The 19,476-nt window shown below is 41.8% G+C and overlaps 1 protein-coding gene across 1 annotated transcript in view; it reads right to left on the bottom strand.

The window, feature by feature from the left end:
• The window catches only part of SMC1B (structural maintenance of chromosomes 1B), a 2,533,210-nt gene that overhangs the window by 822,765 nt on the left and 1,690,969 nt on the right, over positions 1–19,476 (bottom strand). Inside the window, exon 14 of the mRNA XM_085652431.1 lies at positions 10,800–10,916. Coding sequence (XP_085508557.1) covers positions 10,800–10,916 — 117 coding nt within the window. The remainder of the gene's footprint in view (positions 1–10,799; positions 10,917–19,476) is intronic.

The following is a 19,476-nucleotide window of genomic DNA, read 5'->3' as shown; positions in this document are numbered from 1 at the left end:
CACTGAAGGGGTTAATAATGATAATACTTACCTGAAAAAACAATATTATTGACAACAATATTTCTGCATCACAATATTTTTGTATTACAATATTTTTTTCCAATATTTCTGTCTTCCGATATTTACAACTTGAAAACTCTGGGTGAGGTAGAGGCTGGGGTCTGCTGACCCAATCTTCGTCCAGCAAGCACCACTGTAGAACTTTCACAGTCTCCTCCGAGTTCAGGATGAGGTCGTAGAGGATCTATTGATGTTGGGCCCACTGAGACTTCAGATCCCATTGCAGAACCTGTATGGGCCAACTGGTGTGCTTGACAAGCAGGAGGCCATTAATTCAAGTAACCGCAGAGTAGACCTCACTGAAATCCAGGACAGAGGCTGAAAGATTGGGATGAAAGCCTGAGCAAGGTCTGGGTCAAGTCCTCAAAAGGCTATCCTTCAGGGGCAGCTCCTCCTAAGGGGCAGAGGAAATAAATAAAATGGCACGCCAATGCCATTTTTTTTGCCACTGCTCGCGCTGTGTAAAGCGCAAGGGTGTGGACAGGGCAGAATCCTGCAAATGCAGGATGACTGCTGCCTCTGCCAGTGCGCATGTCGGATTGTCCTCCTGTCTTAAGGCAGCCAGCCCGAGATGCGTACTGTAGACCCAGCAATCTAAGGTCTGTAGAACAGCCTGGGGATTGATGGCACAGGCCCCAGCCTCAAAATGAACGCTGGGTTAGCTTGCTCCAACCAATCCTGGACCTGCTCTCATGCTGAAAACACGATTTGTAGGATTTGTGTTCCACTGGGCAGGAAGGAAGTCCTTCTCTTTCCTGCTTGTGGAGAAAAGAATTGCCCGGAAGAGAAGTGCCGCACCGGGCGGGAGCCATGTTTATTGTGAGTTGTGTGCCATCACGCATCACTATATTTTGTTATTGCTAGCCACCACTGCTATCCTTTTAAGTGCCTGATTGAAGGGCACGTGGAGCTCAGTAGTGGTTTGCCCTGGCTAGAGCACTTGTGTAGGGACACTGGATTTGACCTTTAAGGTGGGGAGCTGAAGGTCAAAAAGTTTGACAGCCCTACGCATGACCACTTCTTAAGAAGTGCTCTCTTTACATACAGGAACAAGGGTTGAGAGGAGTCCCGACTCAAAGAAGTGTTAATGCCATTGGCTTTTTAAATGTCACCACATCAATTTTCTTTGTTGTATAGTGGCCCTATTTCATCAACCACATCAGAATCATTGTCCGAATGCCAAATAAGGAATGCAACATAGGTGTTCTTCCTTAAGTAGGTGGCAAGTTAAGTGGGGAAGGTGGTGCCACCTTGGTTAAGGTCGAAGCGACAGATATCACAATGCGCACCTTGTGTTTTGGTGTCAATGGAGTTGACATTGGCGTCAAGGCTCTGGGAACCAGCGTGGAGTGTAGTGCCGGTGGTGAAGTCGCAAAGGGGCCCAGAGAAATCCCAGTAGTGGATTAGGAGGGTCAAGCCAGTGCTAAGGACTAACCTGCCAGGCGTACCCCAGATGGAGGGCCTCTCGGCTCCTTGGGGGCACACAAGAGGAAGTCTGTAAAGATTCAATGAGTTGGAGCCTGGTCTTTTGGAACACTTCAATTTGCCTCAGTGTTACAGACGGCCCGGAAACTAGGGTTGTGCCGGGACAAGTTGTGGGATAGGCTCTGACGTCAATCAACTTAGAAAGCGAGGTCGGGCGGTATGGTGACAACCTCGTTCCTTCTCAGAAATATGTGTGTGGTGGGAACGGGCAGAGACCCACTTGGATATTTTGTGTTTTTATGGAATTACCCAAAGACTTGGAGCCCGACAATGACCAACCTCAAAAATGACTCCACTAATTTCTGGACTAGGACTGACCCTACAACCTCGACCCATCTTGTTGGAATGTGTTCCAGTGCTTGGGGTCATAGAGTTTCGCCTTGCGGTCTCTTGTGGCGTTTGGGTTGAGCTATACACCGTCACTGCAAGCCTTAGAGTTTTGGCTCATCAGAGGCATCACAGGTAAACCTGATGAGGTTCTGTTACAGACATTTGTTTGCAACAGTGCATAAAGCGTTTGAGTCTACCGACTTGCGATTTAACATTTCCTTGCATACTGTAAATCTTTTGGTTGAAAAGCTGCCTTACAAAAGATTAGCGGTAGCTTCAGATCTGCACATAAATAAAGGAAGTGGCATCAGCGTGCTGGGGTGGCGCCTATACAGGCCCCACACATCATTTTCAGAGTGCAACAGAGTAAGTGTGGAGCCTAACGTCCAGCGTACAGAGGTACTGCTAAAAATGTTTACAGATCCAGTAAGACACCTGGGGAATATTCAAAAGGTGAGGAACAAGGAATTTGAAGTCTCTATCAGAAAACACACTTCAATGGAGCCTTCCTGCTATGTTTACCACTGGTACTGGGAGTTGGACACAGATTCTCTCAGAACTGTTTTGACCCAACAAGAGTGGGTTTATTGAGTTGGTAGAGGTACCCCTCTCAAATGAATAACCCCATTTCTGACAATGTATACATTTTCCATCGCAGTGCAAATACATATGGTTCTATAACACATTAGTTAGTGCAACTGTATTAATAAATACACATTCACACATTTTTTCCTACACTGTGAAGGTAAAACTAAGGTTTATGCTGCAAAATTGACATTAGAAAAACACTACTTTACTGCCTCACAGATGGCATGTAACAATTACTTTACACAAAGAAACACTTTACCTAATAGTCTTCAGTGTGATTTTAGTTTACTGCACAAGTTTAACCCACTGAATCCTGGTTTTGGTTAAGTACATTTTGTTAAAACAAATACACTTAAAATATGCCATGGCATAAACTATATGGGCATATGCTAAAAGGGAAGCATCATCACCCACTCGAGACTTTGTTTATTGTGAGTCATAGACACTCCCAACACTTAACTATAGTAATAAATAGCATTTTGCACTGGCTGAGTGGTTTATAAATGTCAGCTTACCTCCAAATGAAAACATAACACTATTTTACACATGTTTTTATATATTTTTTAAATCACATGATTGAATAATTTTAGTACCGTTTAGAAAGTTTTGGAACATTTAAAACACCATCTGCTTAGTATTCATTGTTTTCCTAAGTTCTGTCTATAAATGTTTTGAAGAAAAAGTGTTTTTGTTGGGGATTATATGCTAATATTTAAAATGTGTTTAATTCAGCAATGTGTATTATTATAAACCATATTTTAAATGCAAAGTGAATAATAAGGAAATGAAAAACATTAATTATAAAAAGTGCTTTTCATTTGTAGTACATTCACACTATAGAGTAGGGTTCACAAGAGATATTTAAAGTAACAAAATGTGGGACAGTAACTTTTTGCTGACAGGGTTTTGTGTTTACATCGTTTATTTTTACACTTTGAGGAACATTAATTATTTTTTCCTTTTATGTAAATGTTGCTCCTGCAGTTGTCGGACCAATGGGTCCAGGCCAATAATGAAAAGTAATGGTGAAAGAGGACAGCCCTGCCTAGTGCCACGGGTAAGAGCTAACTGAGAGGACAGAGTGCCGTTCAGCCGAAGCCTAGCGGTAGGTGAAGTATAAAGTAATGCAGTGAGTTCAATGAACCCCGTAGGCATTCCCATCTTCCTCATAGCTGCCAAGAAAAAGGGTCACTCCAAGGAGTCAAAGGCTTTTTGGGTGTCAAGTAATACGGCAGCCGCCGGGACCTCCGGTGAGATTCTGTGTATAACCGCGAATAATGTACGCAGGTTTAGCGCTGTCGATCTGTGAGGGACAAATCCCAATTGAGTCGGGGGAGATCATTCGATCTAGCAGCAGGGCCAGTCCCAAGGCAATCATTTTAGCTAGGATTATATAATCAAGATTTAAAAGTGACAACGGTCTGTATGAACAACACAGAAGTGGGTCCTTCCCGCCCTTGCAGAGAAGGATTAATACTGCCTCACGCAGCGTGGGGGGCAGTTCTTTGCGTTCGAGCGCTTCATTATAGACCTCGAGAAGGTGGCTAAGAGGTTCTTTTACGCCTTATAAAAATTGCCAGTGACCCCTTCTAATCCCAGGGCAGTTGAACCATTCATGGCATCTATAGCACTATGATTTCCTCGGCAAAGAATGGCTCAGCCAGAAATTGTTGCATTACATTATCAAGCCAAACCAGCGATTTCTGCTAAGCATTCATTTCGATCCTCGGCACTATGCGTTACGCACGTCGAGTACAGATTTGAGTAGTAGTCCAGCAATTCATCCTGTGTGTCTGAAGTGCCCGTCAGGGTCTGTCCACTTGAGGAGCGGATACTGGTAATGTAAGATTGTCCGACCGAGGGTCTTAGAAGACGCACCAAAGTGCTGCCAGGTCTGTCTCCCTCACCATAGCGTTGCGCAGTGGCATATTTACTTAAGAAATGTGTTTCACGCTCAGCCGCTTCCCTGAATTCTGTCAAGAGTGTCAATCATCGGCCACCTTTAGTCGGGTCAGACTGCTCAACTTGTTCCCTCACAAGCGACTCTAGCTACTGCTTGATGCAAGCTAACATACTTCTCAGATCTTTCAATACCCCAGCATGCTTAGAGATACATGTAAGCTTTAAAAGCCCAAAGAGTGGCCCACGATTCCACTGATCCTTTATTTAAGTCAAAATATTCCACAATAGCATTACAAAGTTCTGCACTGAACTCCTCGTCCATCAGCGCCTGACCAGGGAACCTCCACTGTCTCTCACAACTCTCAAGGCTGGGGACACTGACCGTGAAAATCACAGGGGAATGATCAGAGAACTTGCTATTAAGACATATATGTGATTTAAAAATGACTGTGTGTGGGCGTTGCATTTAGAACACAACCTGTTACAGTGAGCAATCTGAAATAGAAGCAATGGCACCCAGTGAAAGCAAACAACCCCACCCTCCACCCCCCACCCATCCCTTCACACCCACTCGCAGGGAAAATCCCCAGTAACGAACCAATATAATGTATCAAGGAAACACCCTAAAAAAATAATAAAGAAAAAGCACAACCAAATACATTCCGACTATTATAGCAGATTTGAAGTGATACACACTTCGGGTGAGGCAACGCCTCGCCAACTACCCAACTTTGCTTAAGAATTGAAAACACATATATTGCCCTAAAACAAAAGATTACAGATTAATTAGTCTTTGCACACAAGTTCCAGCAGCTTAGATCATTCGGTGGAAAAGAGTTCCACACTAGCCACCGAGCCACTGTGAGGGTGAGAAACTCTATAAAAGTCTTTATTCTTGGCGCTGGAGCTCCCTTTATAGTCTTTGCAAAACTCTTGAACAGCAGTGAGGGTATCAAAGACTCTGGACCTCCCCTCAACATCAACCCGAAGGTACCTCCAGTAAGCGCCACAGAGCCGCGTTGCAGAGAGGTGTAATAAGGGGCGTGGCCTCTGAACACCTCTCTGCAACACAGCTCTCTGGCGCATACTGGAGGTACCTGGTGGGCTAGTTGGCCCCCAGGGGACCGCAGGATTGAAGAGGAATTAATTCCCCAACTTAAAACGTGCCACAGGGCGTGTTTGCATACGTCACCTCAGGCCCCGCCCCCTTCCTTCACCATTGTACAACTATTCCTCTAAAATCAGCCGAACTACGAATTCCGATTTACTCACCTGTTATCAGGAGAGAACCCAGTGCTGCATCTTTTAGCCCAGCACTGACCCTGGAAAGTAATTCTAAGGGTACTTACCAGTAACTTGTATTTCCTTCCATAGGAATCCATTGTGTGGTTTTCACCAGAAAAGTTTCTAAGTGTCCATTTTTGAAACTTACAAATATTCCTCTAAAATCAGTCGAACTACGAATTCCAATGTACTCACCTGTTATCAGGAGAGAAACCAGGGCTGTATCTTTTAGCCCAGCACTGACCCTGAATAGTAATTCTAAGGGTACTTACCAGTAACTTGTATTATCTTCCATAGGAATCCATTGTGTGGTTTTCACCAGAAAAGTTTCTAAGTGTCCATTTTTGAAACGTACAAATATTCCTCTAAAATCAGCCGAACTACGAATTCCGATTTACTCACCTGTTATCAGGAGAGAACCCAGTGCTTCATCCTTTAGCCCAGCACTGACCCTGGAAAGTAATTCTAAGGGTGCTTACCAGTAACTTGTATTATCTTCCATAGGAATCCATTGTGTGGTTTTCACCAGAAAAGTTTCTATGTGTCCATTTTTGAAACGTACAAATATTCCTCTAAAATCAGACGAACTACGAATTCTGATTTACTCACCTGTTATCAGGAGAGAACCCAGTGCTTCATCTTTTAGCCCAGCACTGACCCTGGAAAGTAATTGTAAGGGTACTTACCAGTAACTTGTATTTCCTTCCATAGGAATCCATTGTGTGGTTTTCACCAGAAAAGTTTCTAAGTGTCCATTTTTGAAACGTACAAATATTCCTCTAAAATCAGTCGAACTACGAATTCTGATTTACTCACCTCTTATCAGGAGAGAACCAAGGGCTGTATCTTTTAGCCCAGCACTGACCCTGAAAAGTAATTCTAAGCGTACTTACCAGTAACTTGTACTTCCTTCCATTGGAATCCATTGTGTGGTTTTCACCAGAAAAGTTTCTAAGTGTCCATTTTTTAAACATACAAATATTCCTCTGAAATCAGTTGAACTACGAATTCCGATTTACTCACCTGTTATCAGGAGAGAACCCAGTACTGCATCTTTTAGCCCAGCACTGACCCTGGAAAGTAATTCTAAGCGTACTTACCAGTGACTTGTATTTCCTTCCATAGGAATCCATTGTGTGGTTTTCACCAGAAAAGTTTCTAAGTGTCCATTTTTGATACGTTCAAATATTCCTCTAAAATCAGACGAACTACGAATTCCGATTTACTCACCTGTTATCAGGAGAGAACCCAGTGCTTCATCTTTTAGCCCAGCACTGACACTGGAAAGTAATTCTAAGGGTACTTACCAGTAACTTGCATTTCCTTCCATAGGAATCCATTGTGTGGTTTTCACCAGAAAAGTTTCTAAGTGTCCATTTTTGAAACGTACAAATATTCCTCTAAAATTTGCCGAACTACGAATTCCGATTAACTCACCTGTTATCAGGTGAGAACCAAGGGCTGCATCTTTTAGCCCAGCACTGACCCTGGAAAGTAATTCTAAGCGTAGTTACCAGTAACTTGTATTTCCTTCCATAGGAATCCATTGTGTGGTTTTCAGCAGAAAAGTTTCTGTCTATTTTCACAAACTAAAAATATTCATAAAAAATCGTCTGTATGACTTAAACACATTCTTTCAACTGTTTGCAGGAGATTCACCAGTGCTGGATCCAGGATCCACTACTGAGTAAAAAAAAAGTAACGATAACACTACTTACCTGCTAAGTGAATTTTCTGCCATAGGATAACATTGGTGTTTCTATGTGAAACAATTTCTAAGTGTCAACTTTTAAAATACAATAATAATCCTTAAAAATCACTACTGTAACCAAAACGCTTTTACTCAACTGTTTACAGGAGATGTCCAAGGACTGAATCTAGGATCCAGTCCTGTGGTTAGAAAAGTAATCCATAAAGTAACTCATTGCATTTGACTAGAAATTCACATTGAGCTCAATGTTGCTTTGTGTTTGAAATTGTGTTGTCCATTGCAACAACTGTAACTACTGTACTTAAAAGTCTATTGCCTATTTGGAAAGTATTTAAACCAAAGTAATTCATTCTGAGAAAGTATATTTTGTATTGTAATGTATAATGTAATTAAAAAAATAAAATATCTAAAAATAAACAGTTTAAAAAATGTAGTAAATCAGTATAAAAAAAACTCAGTATAACAATTAATACATTAAACATTGTCATTTGCAAAACCTTTGAAATTCACTGAAAAAACCTTAGGTTTCAGGCCTGATATAGTTAGGAATTAGCATTTAAAAAACCTTTGAAATTCACTGAAAAAACCATAGGTTTCAGACCTGATATAGTTAGGAATTAGCATTTAAAAAACCTTTGAAATTCACTGAAAAAACATAGGTTTCAGCCCTGATATAGTTAGGAATTAGCATTTAAAAAACCTTAGAAATTCACAGAAAAAAACATGGGTTTTAGGGGTGTTATAGTTAGCTGGACATTTCACTCAAACAAAACCATTGAAATTCCTCCATATACTGGCACATGCATCAACAAAGACTTTTGCGAATCCTTAATTGCGATTTTTAAGGAATCGCAATTAAGGAATTGCAAAAGCCTATGCATGTAGGAATCTCTATAAAAATAGCGATTCCTACAAATTCCATAATTGCGAGTCGCAATTAAGGAATGCCGTCCCATTCATTCCTATGGGCCTCCATGCCCATAGGAATGAATTGGAGATTGCATGAGCAATTTGCGAGTACCATAGGTACTCGCAAATTGCTCATGCAATTTCAAGGGTGCAAGGGTTTCAAAATGACACCCTATTTCACTCCTGAAATTGATCTGTGCACATATGTTGCAAACACACATGCTCCAAGGGCATGTGTGTGCGCAACATGAAACTTTGAAAAATGTACAAAAGTGCATTTTTCAAAGTTTTTGCAAATTACCATGAAGTTCAACTTCATGGTAATTTGCTCCCCCTATTAGCGAAATCGCTAATTGTTTCACTTTCATGCATTGCATTTAAGGAATCTCGATTTGGGATTCCTTAAATGCAATCGCAATTTAAGGAATCGCAATTTAGAGATTCCTTAAATTGCGATTTTTGCATTTGGGATGATGCATCCCAAATGCAAAAATACCGGTCGCAAAGGGGCAGATTCTGAGAATCTGCCCGTTTGCGAACGGTTTTTACATTGATGCATGTGCCTGATAGTTAGCTGTACTAACTACATCTCGTGCGCCCGCAATCCACTGCTGATGATGCCACATATTACATTATTCATGACATGGTCAGTGGTATCACTGATGACATCTCAAATGACATCGCTGATGACATCACTGATGACATCATCCACGTGACAATCGAATACACCTCATCATACACTAGTATAACCTTTCATCACTCACTGTAAAATACAGAGTGCCAGATTTAAAACCATTGACACACCAATACAAGTTTCTAAACACCCACTCAGTGATTCCTAGATCTATACACACATCTAATCACTTACCTATAGATTCACTCATACATGCTGTCAATGATCAATAGAACACTATCAAATATACTTATACACCTATATTGACATTACACACCAGCACACATCCTAATCACTTATGAAGTAATCCTACTCACTTATGCAAACAATGGATCATACTTACTTTTATTTAGCTATACACTTATAAAAACACCACTTAATCTATTCATATAGATAATAGCTCATACTTAGTGTGTTATAAAATCACTATTACAACTATACAGTTATCCATACAGTCACTCATACAATCACTGAGTCTTATGTATACTTATTTATATACAACAACTGACACATACACTGGCTTTTATTTTTCTAGTTTGTTGGACATGTACAATTGAGACATATATTTGCTCATCGCCACACCCATAAAGATATTCACTCACCCAAACAACTGTTATAACATGTAGTTTTAACTTCATATACCTACTGAATCAACTATTCACACATATATAATAAATAATATAGACTTTCACGTAGCTAGCAACAAACTAGTGCAGCCGTTTACACAACAACTGACAGTGTGATACAGATATTCACACAGTTTAGTCACTATCCAATATATTTAGTGAGACACTATAAATTAGTCAAGTAAACAGTCAATCACACTGCTTCTAAATCCTCCATCCAGATATTTATATGTATATATCCGCTCATTCTTCAATGCAAATTGCTATATATATAATACATATTTAAATGACGAACCAAACCACATTCACTGGATGATGTCATCAGTGATGTCATCAGTGATGTCATTTGAGATGTCATCGGTGATGTCACTGACCATGTCATGAATGATGTAATATGTGACATCATCAGCAGTGGATTGCGGGCGCGCGAGATGTAGTTAGTACAGCTAACTATATCGGAGGAATTTCAATGGTTTTGTTCGAGTGAAATGTCCAGCTAACTATAAAACCCCTAAAACCTATGTTTTTTTCTGTGAATTTCTAATGTTTTTTAAATGCTAATTCCTAACTATATCAGGCCTGAAACCTATGATTTTTTCAGTGAATATATATATAGATATATATATCAACTCGCAAATCCAAAGGAGACTGCATGCACTCAAAAGCTGTATATTAATTTATTCTTAGCTTGCAAATAGAAAACGACAAACGTGTTTCAGCCTCTTGCGCTTCCTCAATGTCAATTAGCCCATTTGATCAGGTACATTAGATCATGTGCAAAAACAAAGTTGATGTGGCAGCCGTCTTAACATAGAAGCTAATGACAGACTTCAAATCAAGCTATACGCCAAACGATGATTAACGTGTCGACCATTTTATCATATCTCTGCTTGACATTTATCCTCACAGAGTAAACATTGATGATTAATAGCAGCTATAAAATTGAGAGCCATTTTATACTAGTAATGTGTCATTTACAAAGAGCAGCATAAATGTAGGTACAGAGCATATAGTAACTTGATGCATTCTATTTTTCAGAAAAAGGTTATTCCTGGTGACGAGCAAACCTTGTAAATTAAGAACAGCTCAAACTGAGCTGGATTAAACAAAGTAGGACAGACAACAGAAAGAATGTTTTATGCAAGTTAATATTTTGGCACCAAACTATTAGAATCTTTATTTTCTAAAGTCTCAAGTACACCAGTTTGCAAACAAAAAAATAGGAAATCACCTTATTAATTTTCTTTTGAAGTTCTTCTGTCCGCACTGCTCGTTCAGCCACTCCTCCTCTAAGCATTTCAATCTGAGATTCATAATTTGCCAATTCACTTTCTAGTTTAGATCTTTCCTATATAAATAGGGTTGGAAAACATATTTCAATTAATATTGATTTCTGGTAAGAGTTCTGAAGCAGTACAGAATTATTTTTGTATTCAGCAAAGAACCTATGAAACAAACAAATGATGCTATGAAGGAAAATACAAGTTAAATCGTTATGTGCCTCTTCCCCAAAACCTGAATAAATGTAATGATATTTGTTACTCCAGTTAAAATCTTAATACTCAACTTGGCCAATGTTTTTCTTCTGTCTCTGCCAATCGATACAATGTCGGGAAACCAAAGATAGGCCTCACGAGACTGCTGCTTACAACACATGCCTAGACTGACACGTTGCAGTGGGTACCGGATGAATCACCTTTCTGCAAACTCCTCAAGCCTGAGTCTGGACAGAGGGAAGCAACAAGTGAAGGAAGGTACAGAAGATGGTGTTTCGTGTTTGGGACCTTTCCCCCCCAAAAAGGAGGAATACATCATTCAACACACACTATTTCAGCATACAAACGTGAAAAAGTAGTGCACCTTTAGTCTTGTGCCAACAAAATACAATGTAAATGATCAACGGTTGCCTTCTAAACAGGATACATGGAATTACAGATGAGTAGCTGTGAATAACTGGGATGTATTTCCTCAAGGAACAATTGTCAATGAGAGCAAAGCTCGAGTTATCCATATGCTGTCCTACCAACCCTTGCCCAAATGTAAATAAATGTGTTTGGCCTTGATTATGAGTTAGGCATAGTGGTAATTACATACCAACAGTGAATGAAAAGTGGGACCCACCACCTCAGCATGGGACAACACCTGGTGGCCCTCCGCAGCCCCCTGACTCCCAAGGACCACGCCCGCAACCTCGGCATCATACTAGACTCCTCCCTCACCATGACCCGACAGATCAATGCCATCTCCTCCTCGTGCTTCAACACCCTCCGCATCCTTCGCAAGACTTTCAAGTGGATACCCCCCGAATCCAGAAAGACTGTCACCCACGCACTCATAACCAGCAGACTGCACTACGGAAGCGCCCTCTATGTCGGTATCAACAAATACCTGCGCCGGTAACTCCAGACCATCCAGAACACCGCTTATAGGCTTGGCATCCCACAACACAAACACATCACCCAGCACCTACAAGACGTCCACTGGTTCCCCGTCGAGGAGAGAGTCACCTTCAAGCTACTCACTCAGGCCTACAAATCCCTCCACAACACCGGACCCCAATACCTCAATGAAAGTGTCTCCTTCCACGCATCTAGGAGTAACCTCCGGTCCGCCGCCCTCGCCGAAACCATTCGCATCTGTAGAGCCAAAACGGGTGGATGAGCCTACTCCTACATCGCGGCTAAGACCTGGAACAAACTTCCGCTCGACATCAGACATTTCCCTACTCTGCACACCTTCAAGAAAAGCCTCAAGACCTGGCTATTTGACTGACTCGGAGCTGCACGACCTCCTCCACCAGCGCCTTGAGACCCTCACGGGTGAGTAGCGCGCTTCACAAATCCCTGATTGATTGATTGAATGAATTTGCCAACCCTTCCGATCACAAGTTAAAAACTGAACGGCATAATTATTACATGCGCTAAATACCACCTGCTCATGGTCAACATGCATTATTTACAGCATGCACCATTCATCAAATGTGTTCTTTATCACATGCAAAATATTATGCATGTGGCAAAGCAGAAAATACGATTATGAGATGAGACAGAAAACCAAAGCAAACTACTTCCTAAAAATACCTTAGGTCAAAAGCAGGTGCCAAAAGTTCCTGGGGTGCAGAGAATGAAGGTAAAGCTAGAAAACAACACCACAGTGCACAAAAACACAGAACATGTGCTTCTTGAAGTTAAAAATTAAAATTACGCACCTGTACACAGAGCCAGACCTACATAAACAGAAGCAGAGGAGAAGCACTATAGGTTGATTGCATCAAAAAGTCTCAACTTGTTCTGGAGGTTCACGGTAAACACATGGTAACGTTCACTACATTGTAGTGGTATGTGTCATGCTCCAAAATTTTGCAATTAGGGGACACATACCAATGCCTCAGGATATTGCCGATGGGGGACATAGCACAGAAGAAGATGAACCTCAACAGCAACAACAAAGACAACGGAATATAACAGGGGATGACATCCAGTTAAATATCGTCAAGCATTTTGTTACAGTGAACACATGCATCATGCTGACACATGATAATGGCAATTATGTCCCTCAGACTAATGTGGTGGATGGGCAAGGAGGACTGGGTAGGCCTTCTGGCACAGTAGAGTATGTATTTTTTAATATAAACTCACTCATCACAACCATAAGGTGACAGTGAATGCCGCTGTTTCTATATGTCATTAGGCCCTCAATAATTGCTATGAATTGTGATATAAGCCCTGCAAATCGAAAAAGAGTTGTGGGTATTGGAACGTTAGTCCCTCTTTTTTCTATTGGAGGTTGGTAACTATTCACACATTCAGTAGGGTTGACGTCAATCCTCTGATGCAAACTCACTTTCACAATGCAGATGCATATACGCAGCTACACCACCATCACTTCTCTCTTCCTCTTATGGGGGATTCCTCCGACCTCCTGACCTCCACTGATGCCATCCCCTCCAGACATGGTCATAATTTGTTCTTCCCACAGTCTGAGGTAGAGCTGGGGCACAGTTCCATTTCAGATGCCAAGCTTTCATGCTTGTGCTTTGCAACTGCCGTTTCATGGTTTGTAACCTCTTTTTGAGGTCCAGAACATCAAATGGATATACTGATACAACATTGACAGCCAATGCCAGAAAATAGGCACTTCCTGGTGTTTCACCCCTATGCTATTTATCTCCCGGCAACATTTTTCCTTGTTCGCGATCTTCAACATTAAGTTAGCGAGCGCAAGCGTGGAAAATCAACCTCCCGGCGGTCAGATTTCTCATTGCTAGTGGTCGCATAGGCTCACAACCGCTCGCGTTCAGAAACCGTCAGTTCACGTTGAGAAAGCTGCTGCTCGAATAAAAATCTACTTGAGCAGCAGAAAGGAAGCAGCGCCTGCTTGCCCTTTGCATGGTGCCATTCGTGAAAATTACACAGGGCGGAGAAGCACCTGGAATTGAAAATCACCGCAACCGGCATTTATCTAATGCACTCTGCTGCTTGCGGAGCTCCGTGTGGCGTTTTTTTTTGCACTTTGCGGAGTTTCGCGTAGTAGAACTCCACGAACTCCGCCCAGGATTAACCAAAATCAGCATGATACGGTAAATTTCACAGGTTTGACCCACCAAAATTTCACGAAGGTTGAGCAATTTAATGCACCAGATAACTATCGGGTGCGTTAAATACCTTCAAACTTGTAATTCTGACACATGCGTAAACAGGGGTAGCCTTTCAGGATAAACCTACTGTATTACTACATAAATATGTTCAGTAAACTACCACAGGCAGAGATGAGAGGGAACTCTAAAGAAAGTGTAGGTTATATTCCTCAAAAACAAGAATGATGGTTAGAATGCCAAAGCCGTGAGAGTTTAAAAGAACAGCAGCCTTGTTTTTGCCCCACTGAGCCTTCATCTGGACTAGGGTTAGTCCTTTACCAGCCTCTCTTATCAGTCAACGTTCTTTGCTCAAAGCATACGGAAGAATGTATCATGTCCGTATTAATGTGGCAACAACTCAAAGTTTAGTTGTTCCATCATGTTGTGTGGTTACTAATTTCTGAAGCGCCTACATTAAATAGGCTATAGCATTTCTGTTTTATTCCCTTTAATTAATTGTCCCACTTTATATCTCAGTAATCAATTTCTCAAAACATCAATGCTAGCCATGTCTTCTTTTGTCACTTCCTATTTATTTCTACGCTGTGGCTGTAAGCTCATTGCGCTTCAAAGATTCCTACCATTATAATTAACTCTTCCATATTTAATCACCCCAGTGGTTATTTTACATAATCGTTATTTTATGTAATATTTATTTTCGATGATATCATGCCAGGCACACAAGATGCACGGTCACCCAAGCCCTCATCACAAGCAGACTCGACTGCGGCAATGCAATCTATATCGCCACCGCCTAACAACTCATTAAATGATTCCAAACCACCCAGAACACCACCGCCAGACTCTTCCTAGGCATCCCCAGAAGCGTGCACATCACCCCCAACCTCATGGACCTACACTGGCTACCCACCCAGAAAAGCTGAAAATTCAAACTTCTCATCCATGCCTACAAAGCCCTCCACAACACAGGACCAGCCTACCTCAAATAATGACCCTAACTCTACAAACCCTCCAAACAGCTGCGCTCCACCTCTCTCCCTCACAAGAATCCCTTGCATCCACAGAAGCAAGACAGGGGGACGAGCTGTCTCCTTCATTGCCAACAAAAGGTGGAATGAACTCCCTCTACACATCAGGACTGTGAATCCTCTCCTCAACTTCCATAAGAAGCCAAAGACCTGGCTGTACAACTAGGAGCACCGCTGGACCTTTGCTCCTGCCTCAGCACCTGGATACCATCAGTGCGGCAATCTGTGTTTTACAAATCTATATAACATAATATTTAATTCGCTCAATTTTTATTTATTATGTTTATCAATGGCTAAATTATGTTTTGTTCCCATTTCATGATTGACAAAATCCAGACTCAACACAAGAAATCATTAACTTGAAAGTGGGTTAATTTGGTTTATAATTCTGAAAAAACATATGGCTATGAACCATTTTATGGTTATTTGGTGTCCCTTTGTGGAAGCTTTGTTTATAAATAGGCAACTCTAATTGGTCCAATTTTAATTTCCTACTAAGTTCTAATAATTTATCAAAAATGGTTTTACTTGACAATGAAATCCTTGATATCTGGTCTAATTACAGATGCACATGAAGTTTAGCATCAAACTGCGGTCCATCGAGAACTCTGAGCCGGTCTTTGGACTCAGTTGCTATTCAAGTTTTCTTCGCTTGTTTTGTCTGTCTTCAGCTTTTGCACAGGTTACTACTTTAATATATATGTCACCTCTAAGGTAGGTCTGTCAAGTTGTAAGGCAGGGTGCTGTATACTGAAAAGCAGAACATGTGCTATGACAAGTTCCAGCAGTAAAATCCACTCTAAAATGTCAGTTATATTGTGAAAAGGCTAGTAGTTGAGTCGAATTCAATGTCAATAGTGGGCAAAGTGCAACTTCAGAATTTGCCACTTTGGTTGCCCAAAACGTATAGGGCCTGTTTCCAGTTGCAAACAAGGTCTGTCTCTGAGACAACATTCTGCCCTCCTGGAGAGACGTATGAACAACTCCCAGGGAAGATAACAATAGAAGCCTGCCACTGGAGGTGGTGTTACCTCCTCCAGGCAAGAAGCCACACAGGAGTTGGCCCAAAAAGGTGAGCTTCAAAGGTGAAGCCACCTTTACAGAGCAAATGAAGAACACATGGGAGAGGCTCTGTCTTATTGTTTAGGTAGACAGGCTTGCACTTAAGAGGGAGAGGGGCAACCACTTGCTATAAAAATTTCTACAGGGGCGTGTAGTCCTCTTGGTAGCTACACCTCTGGTTGGCCTAGGGAGCTCTTGATGCTGAGAGTGGGCTTCTGCCCTGTTGGAAGTGGGCAGAATGGCGCATCCTGGGATAGCCAATACTACACTTCACAGGAAGTGGTCATCAGGAGGAAGGGAACCTAGTAACTCAATGGTAACAAGCCGCATCCTGCCCTGGGGGCACTTTCTGAGCATAAATAGCGTACCCCTGCCACCCAGAGATCAGATCTTGACTGGACTAGAAGAAGGACCGAAGAAGGACTGCCCTGCAGCACCAAGGACCCGGTCAAGAGAGGCTGCACTGCCATGCACTGCACCTGCTAAACCTTGCGGCTAGCAAAGGAGAAGGGATTGTGCCTGCTGTGTCCTGCTCCTGGAGAAGTCATCTCCAGAGCCCAGCCAAAGGAAGAGACTCCAAGAATCAGTCTGCTGACCTCTTGTTCGGAGCACAGTGCTACAACACCTGAAGAAGCCTGTTGGGGCAGATTGATAGCCCAGATCTTCAGACCGCCGCCAATCGTCACCATGCAGTACAGAGACCAAGAACCAATGCTCAAAGTTGCACCAGAGTCCACTGGACCCGGGAGAGTTGTTGGAGTGCAGCATGGTCGCCCTGAATACGAATTATCGCCCAGGGAAGGATTTGGTCATGGCTGTGAGATCTGACGACTGTGAGATCAGAGGCGAATGTACTTCAAACAGAACCAAAAGCAATTTGAAGGACTTCAATACCTGTGGCTAGCACCTCCTCACCCGTTCAGGCCCTGAGGAGATGAAACAGAAGACCCCCTACAAATGCATCACATCCACAGTATCCTTGAGCATCTTCTTCATCCTTCCTCCCTTGCATCAGGACCACTCCATAAGAACCTACAGCAAAGAGATTTCTGGAACTGCTTCAGATCTGCTTCTCCCACCAAGGTAACTGTTTCTGAGGTTCTTGTTTGTCCCCTTCACTAGCTTCTGTCAGAGTTGGTCGCCCAAAGTAAGTCTAACCGATCACAATACAACTAGCCCAAACTTTTTACTGAAAAAGTTTCTACGTGTCAAATTCATTGAATTTACCATTGCTTATTTGCAGTTGAGAGAAATGATTTTATTTATTATACCTTGTAAATTCTATGTCTCCATACCTTGTAAATTCTATGTCTCCAGAATGCTCCTTCATCACTTGGTTCGATGCTGTTTGAATTATTTACACTTGTTCCTTTGTTTAAGGCTTGCTGTTCAGAGCCACACCTACCCAGGGTTAAGCTAGAGGGTTTAGCAAACAAAACCTATTGGTACTAAAGGGGTTGGTAAGTGTATCACACGATGAGGTCACACAAGCATTCTATGTAATACACCCCATTTCCTCACAGTTCACTTTCCTGACTGATTAATTAGTTAGGAATCCAGCAAGTAGCTGCCAGGCATTCTTTGCTGTTGCCATTATCACCCTCATTCCTCATACCAGTCCCAATTAAAGAGGAGAGCCATACACAGGGCCAAGCCATTTTAAGCCGTAATTTTTATTTTTGCTCATCCTCTCCTGGAAGGCACAGGAAGGTCAACCTCCTTGAGGACCTCCTGTTTTCCCCCCTGTCTTTGCCCATGTTTTTGGTTGTGAAAGGTATAATTTTGGCTACCACTAGCCCCCCTAAATTTAACTCTCCATATACCAACTAAACTCAGGTCTTTCATCATTATTTCCATAAACCGTCTAAATTTTGGAGAGCTGTTGTTTTTCCCTCTTGTGGATTTATCAAGTTTAGGGTTCAACAAGATATTAAAATCACCTCCCAGAATAATTGGGGCTTTAACTTCCAATAAGTGATAATATAAGGATTTCAGGGGTGTATCATCATCAATATTTGGGTCATAAAACCCAGCCAACTCATAACATGCATCCTGTATCTTAAAATTGGCTCGGGCCCACCACCCTCCATCGTCTACTTTACACTCCCCTAAAAGAGCCTTAGCAGTTTTTGTAAGAATTATACCCACTCCCTTAGTACAGTACGTTCGATTGGTGTGAACTGAGTCTGCAATTCTGTTTAGACTCATAAATCTGCCATTCCTCCAGTGAAAGATGGATCTCTTGTAGGATCACTACATCTGCCTCGACCTGTTTTAGGTATTGCAGGATCCTTCTCCTTCTGCTAGCAACTCTAAGCCCATTCACATTCCACGTTAAACAAGCATTTGCAATGCAATAGGTCTCGCATTTACTTGAGTTTGAGCTATTGGCATTGTAAATGACAATGCCTTTTATTTATGTTTTGGTTTTTAAAACATAAATAAAAGGCATTGTCATTTACAATGCCAATAGCTTAAACTTGCGTAAATACGAGACTTATTGCATTGCAAATGCTTGTTAAACTGAGCAATGGTTTTGTCTTTGCTTAAGGGACAAGGGAAGATAAAAACAGTGTGTGCGCCAGAGAAAGAAATAGAGAGAGAAGTAACGTTGTGGAGACAAAAATGAAAGAGAGGGCCAAGGAGGAGTGGCAAGGGAGAAAACAGAAGAGAAAAAAAAAGAGGAAAAGTAAGAAAGAGAAAAGGAAAAGAGGAAAAAATAACAGAGTGAGTTAGAGAGAGAAAGAAAGAAGATGTGAGAAGGTTAGTAAGAGATGTGGCAAGTGTAATTGTTATGCAGCCAGTCGGTGTATATATGTGATAGTAAAAAGAGAGGAGAGAGATTTACATACATGTTGGCACTGTAACAGAAACAACACACTTTTACTTTCGTGCTCATGGTAAACAAGGCCCAGATTTTCTATTTTTTCTCACATGTGCAGCTTCCACATTTATTTACTGTGCTGATTGTGCAAGGAGAAAAATACAGTGCATCCCCAGCGCTGTCACACAAACAGGGCTGCCCTGTGAGACAGGTGGCTTCACACCAGGGTGCACAGGAGAGTGTAAGCTTCTAGCATAGGATTGTACTTGGGGCACACATTTCCACCACAAATTTATATGCGTAGACAAACTCAAAAGGTTGCCACACATTGGATGTGTGCTGTGCACTGTAGCACACATGCAGTATGTTTTGGTAGAAATGAACACATTCCCCGTTG

This window comes from Triturus cristatus, chromosome 4_1 (assembly GCF_964204655.1).
Source record: "Triturus cristatus chromosome 4_1, aTriCri1.1, whole genome shotgun sequence".
Classification (NCBI taxonomy): Eukaryota; Metazoa; Chordata; class Amphibia; order Caudata; family Salamandridae; genus Triturus; species Triturus cristatus.
This window is presented reverse-complemented; position numbering and strand designations above follow the sequence as displayed.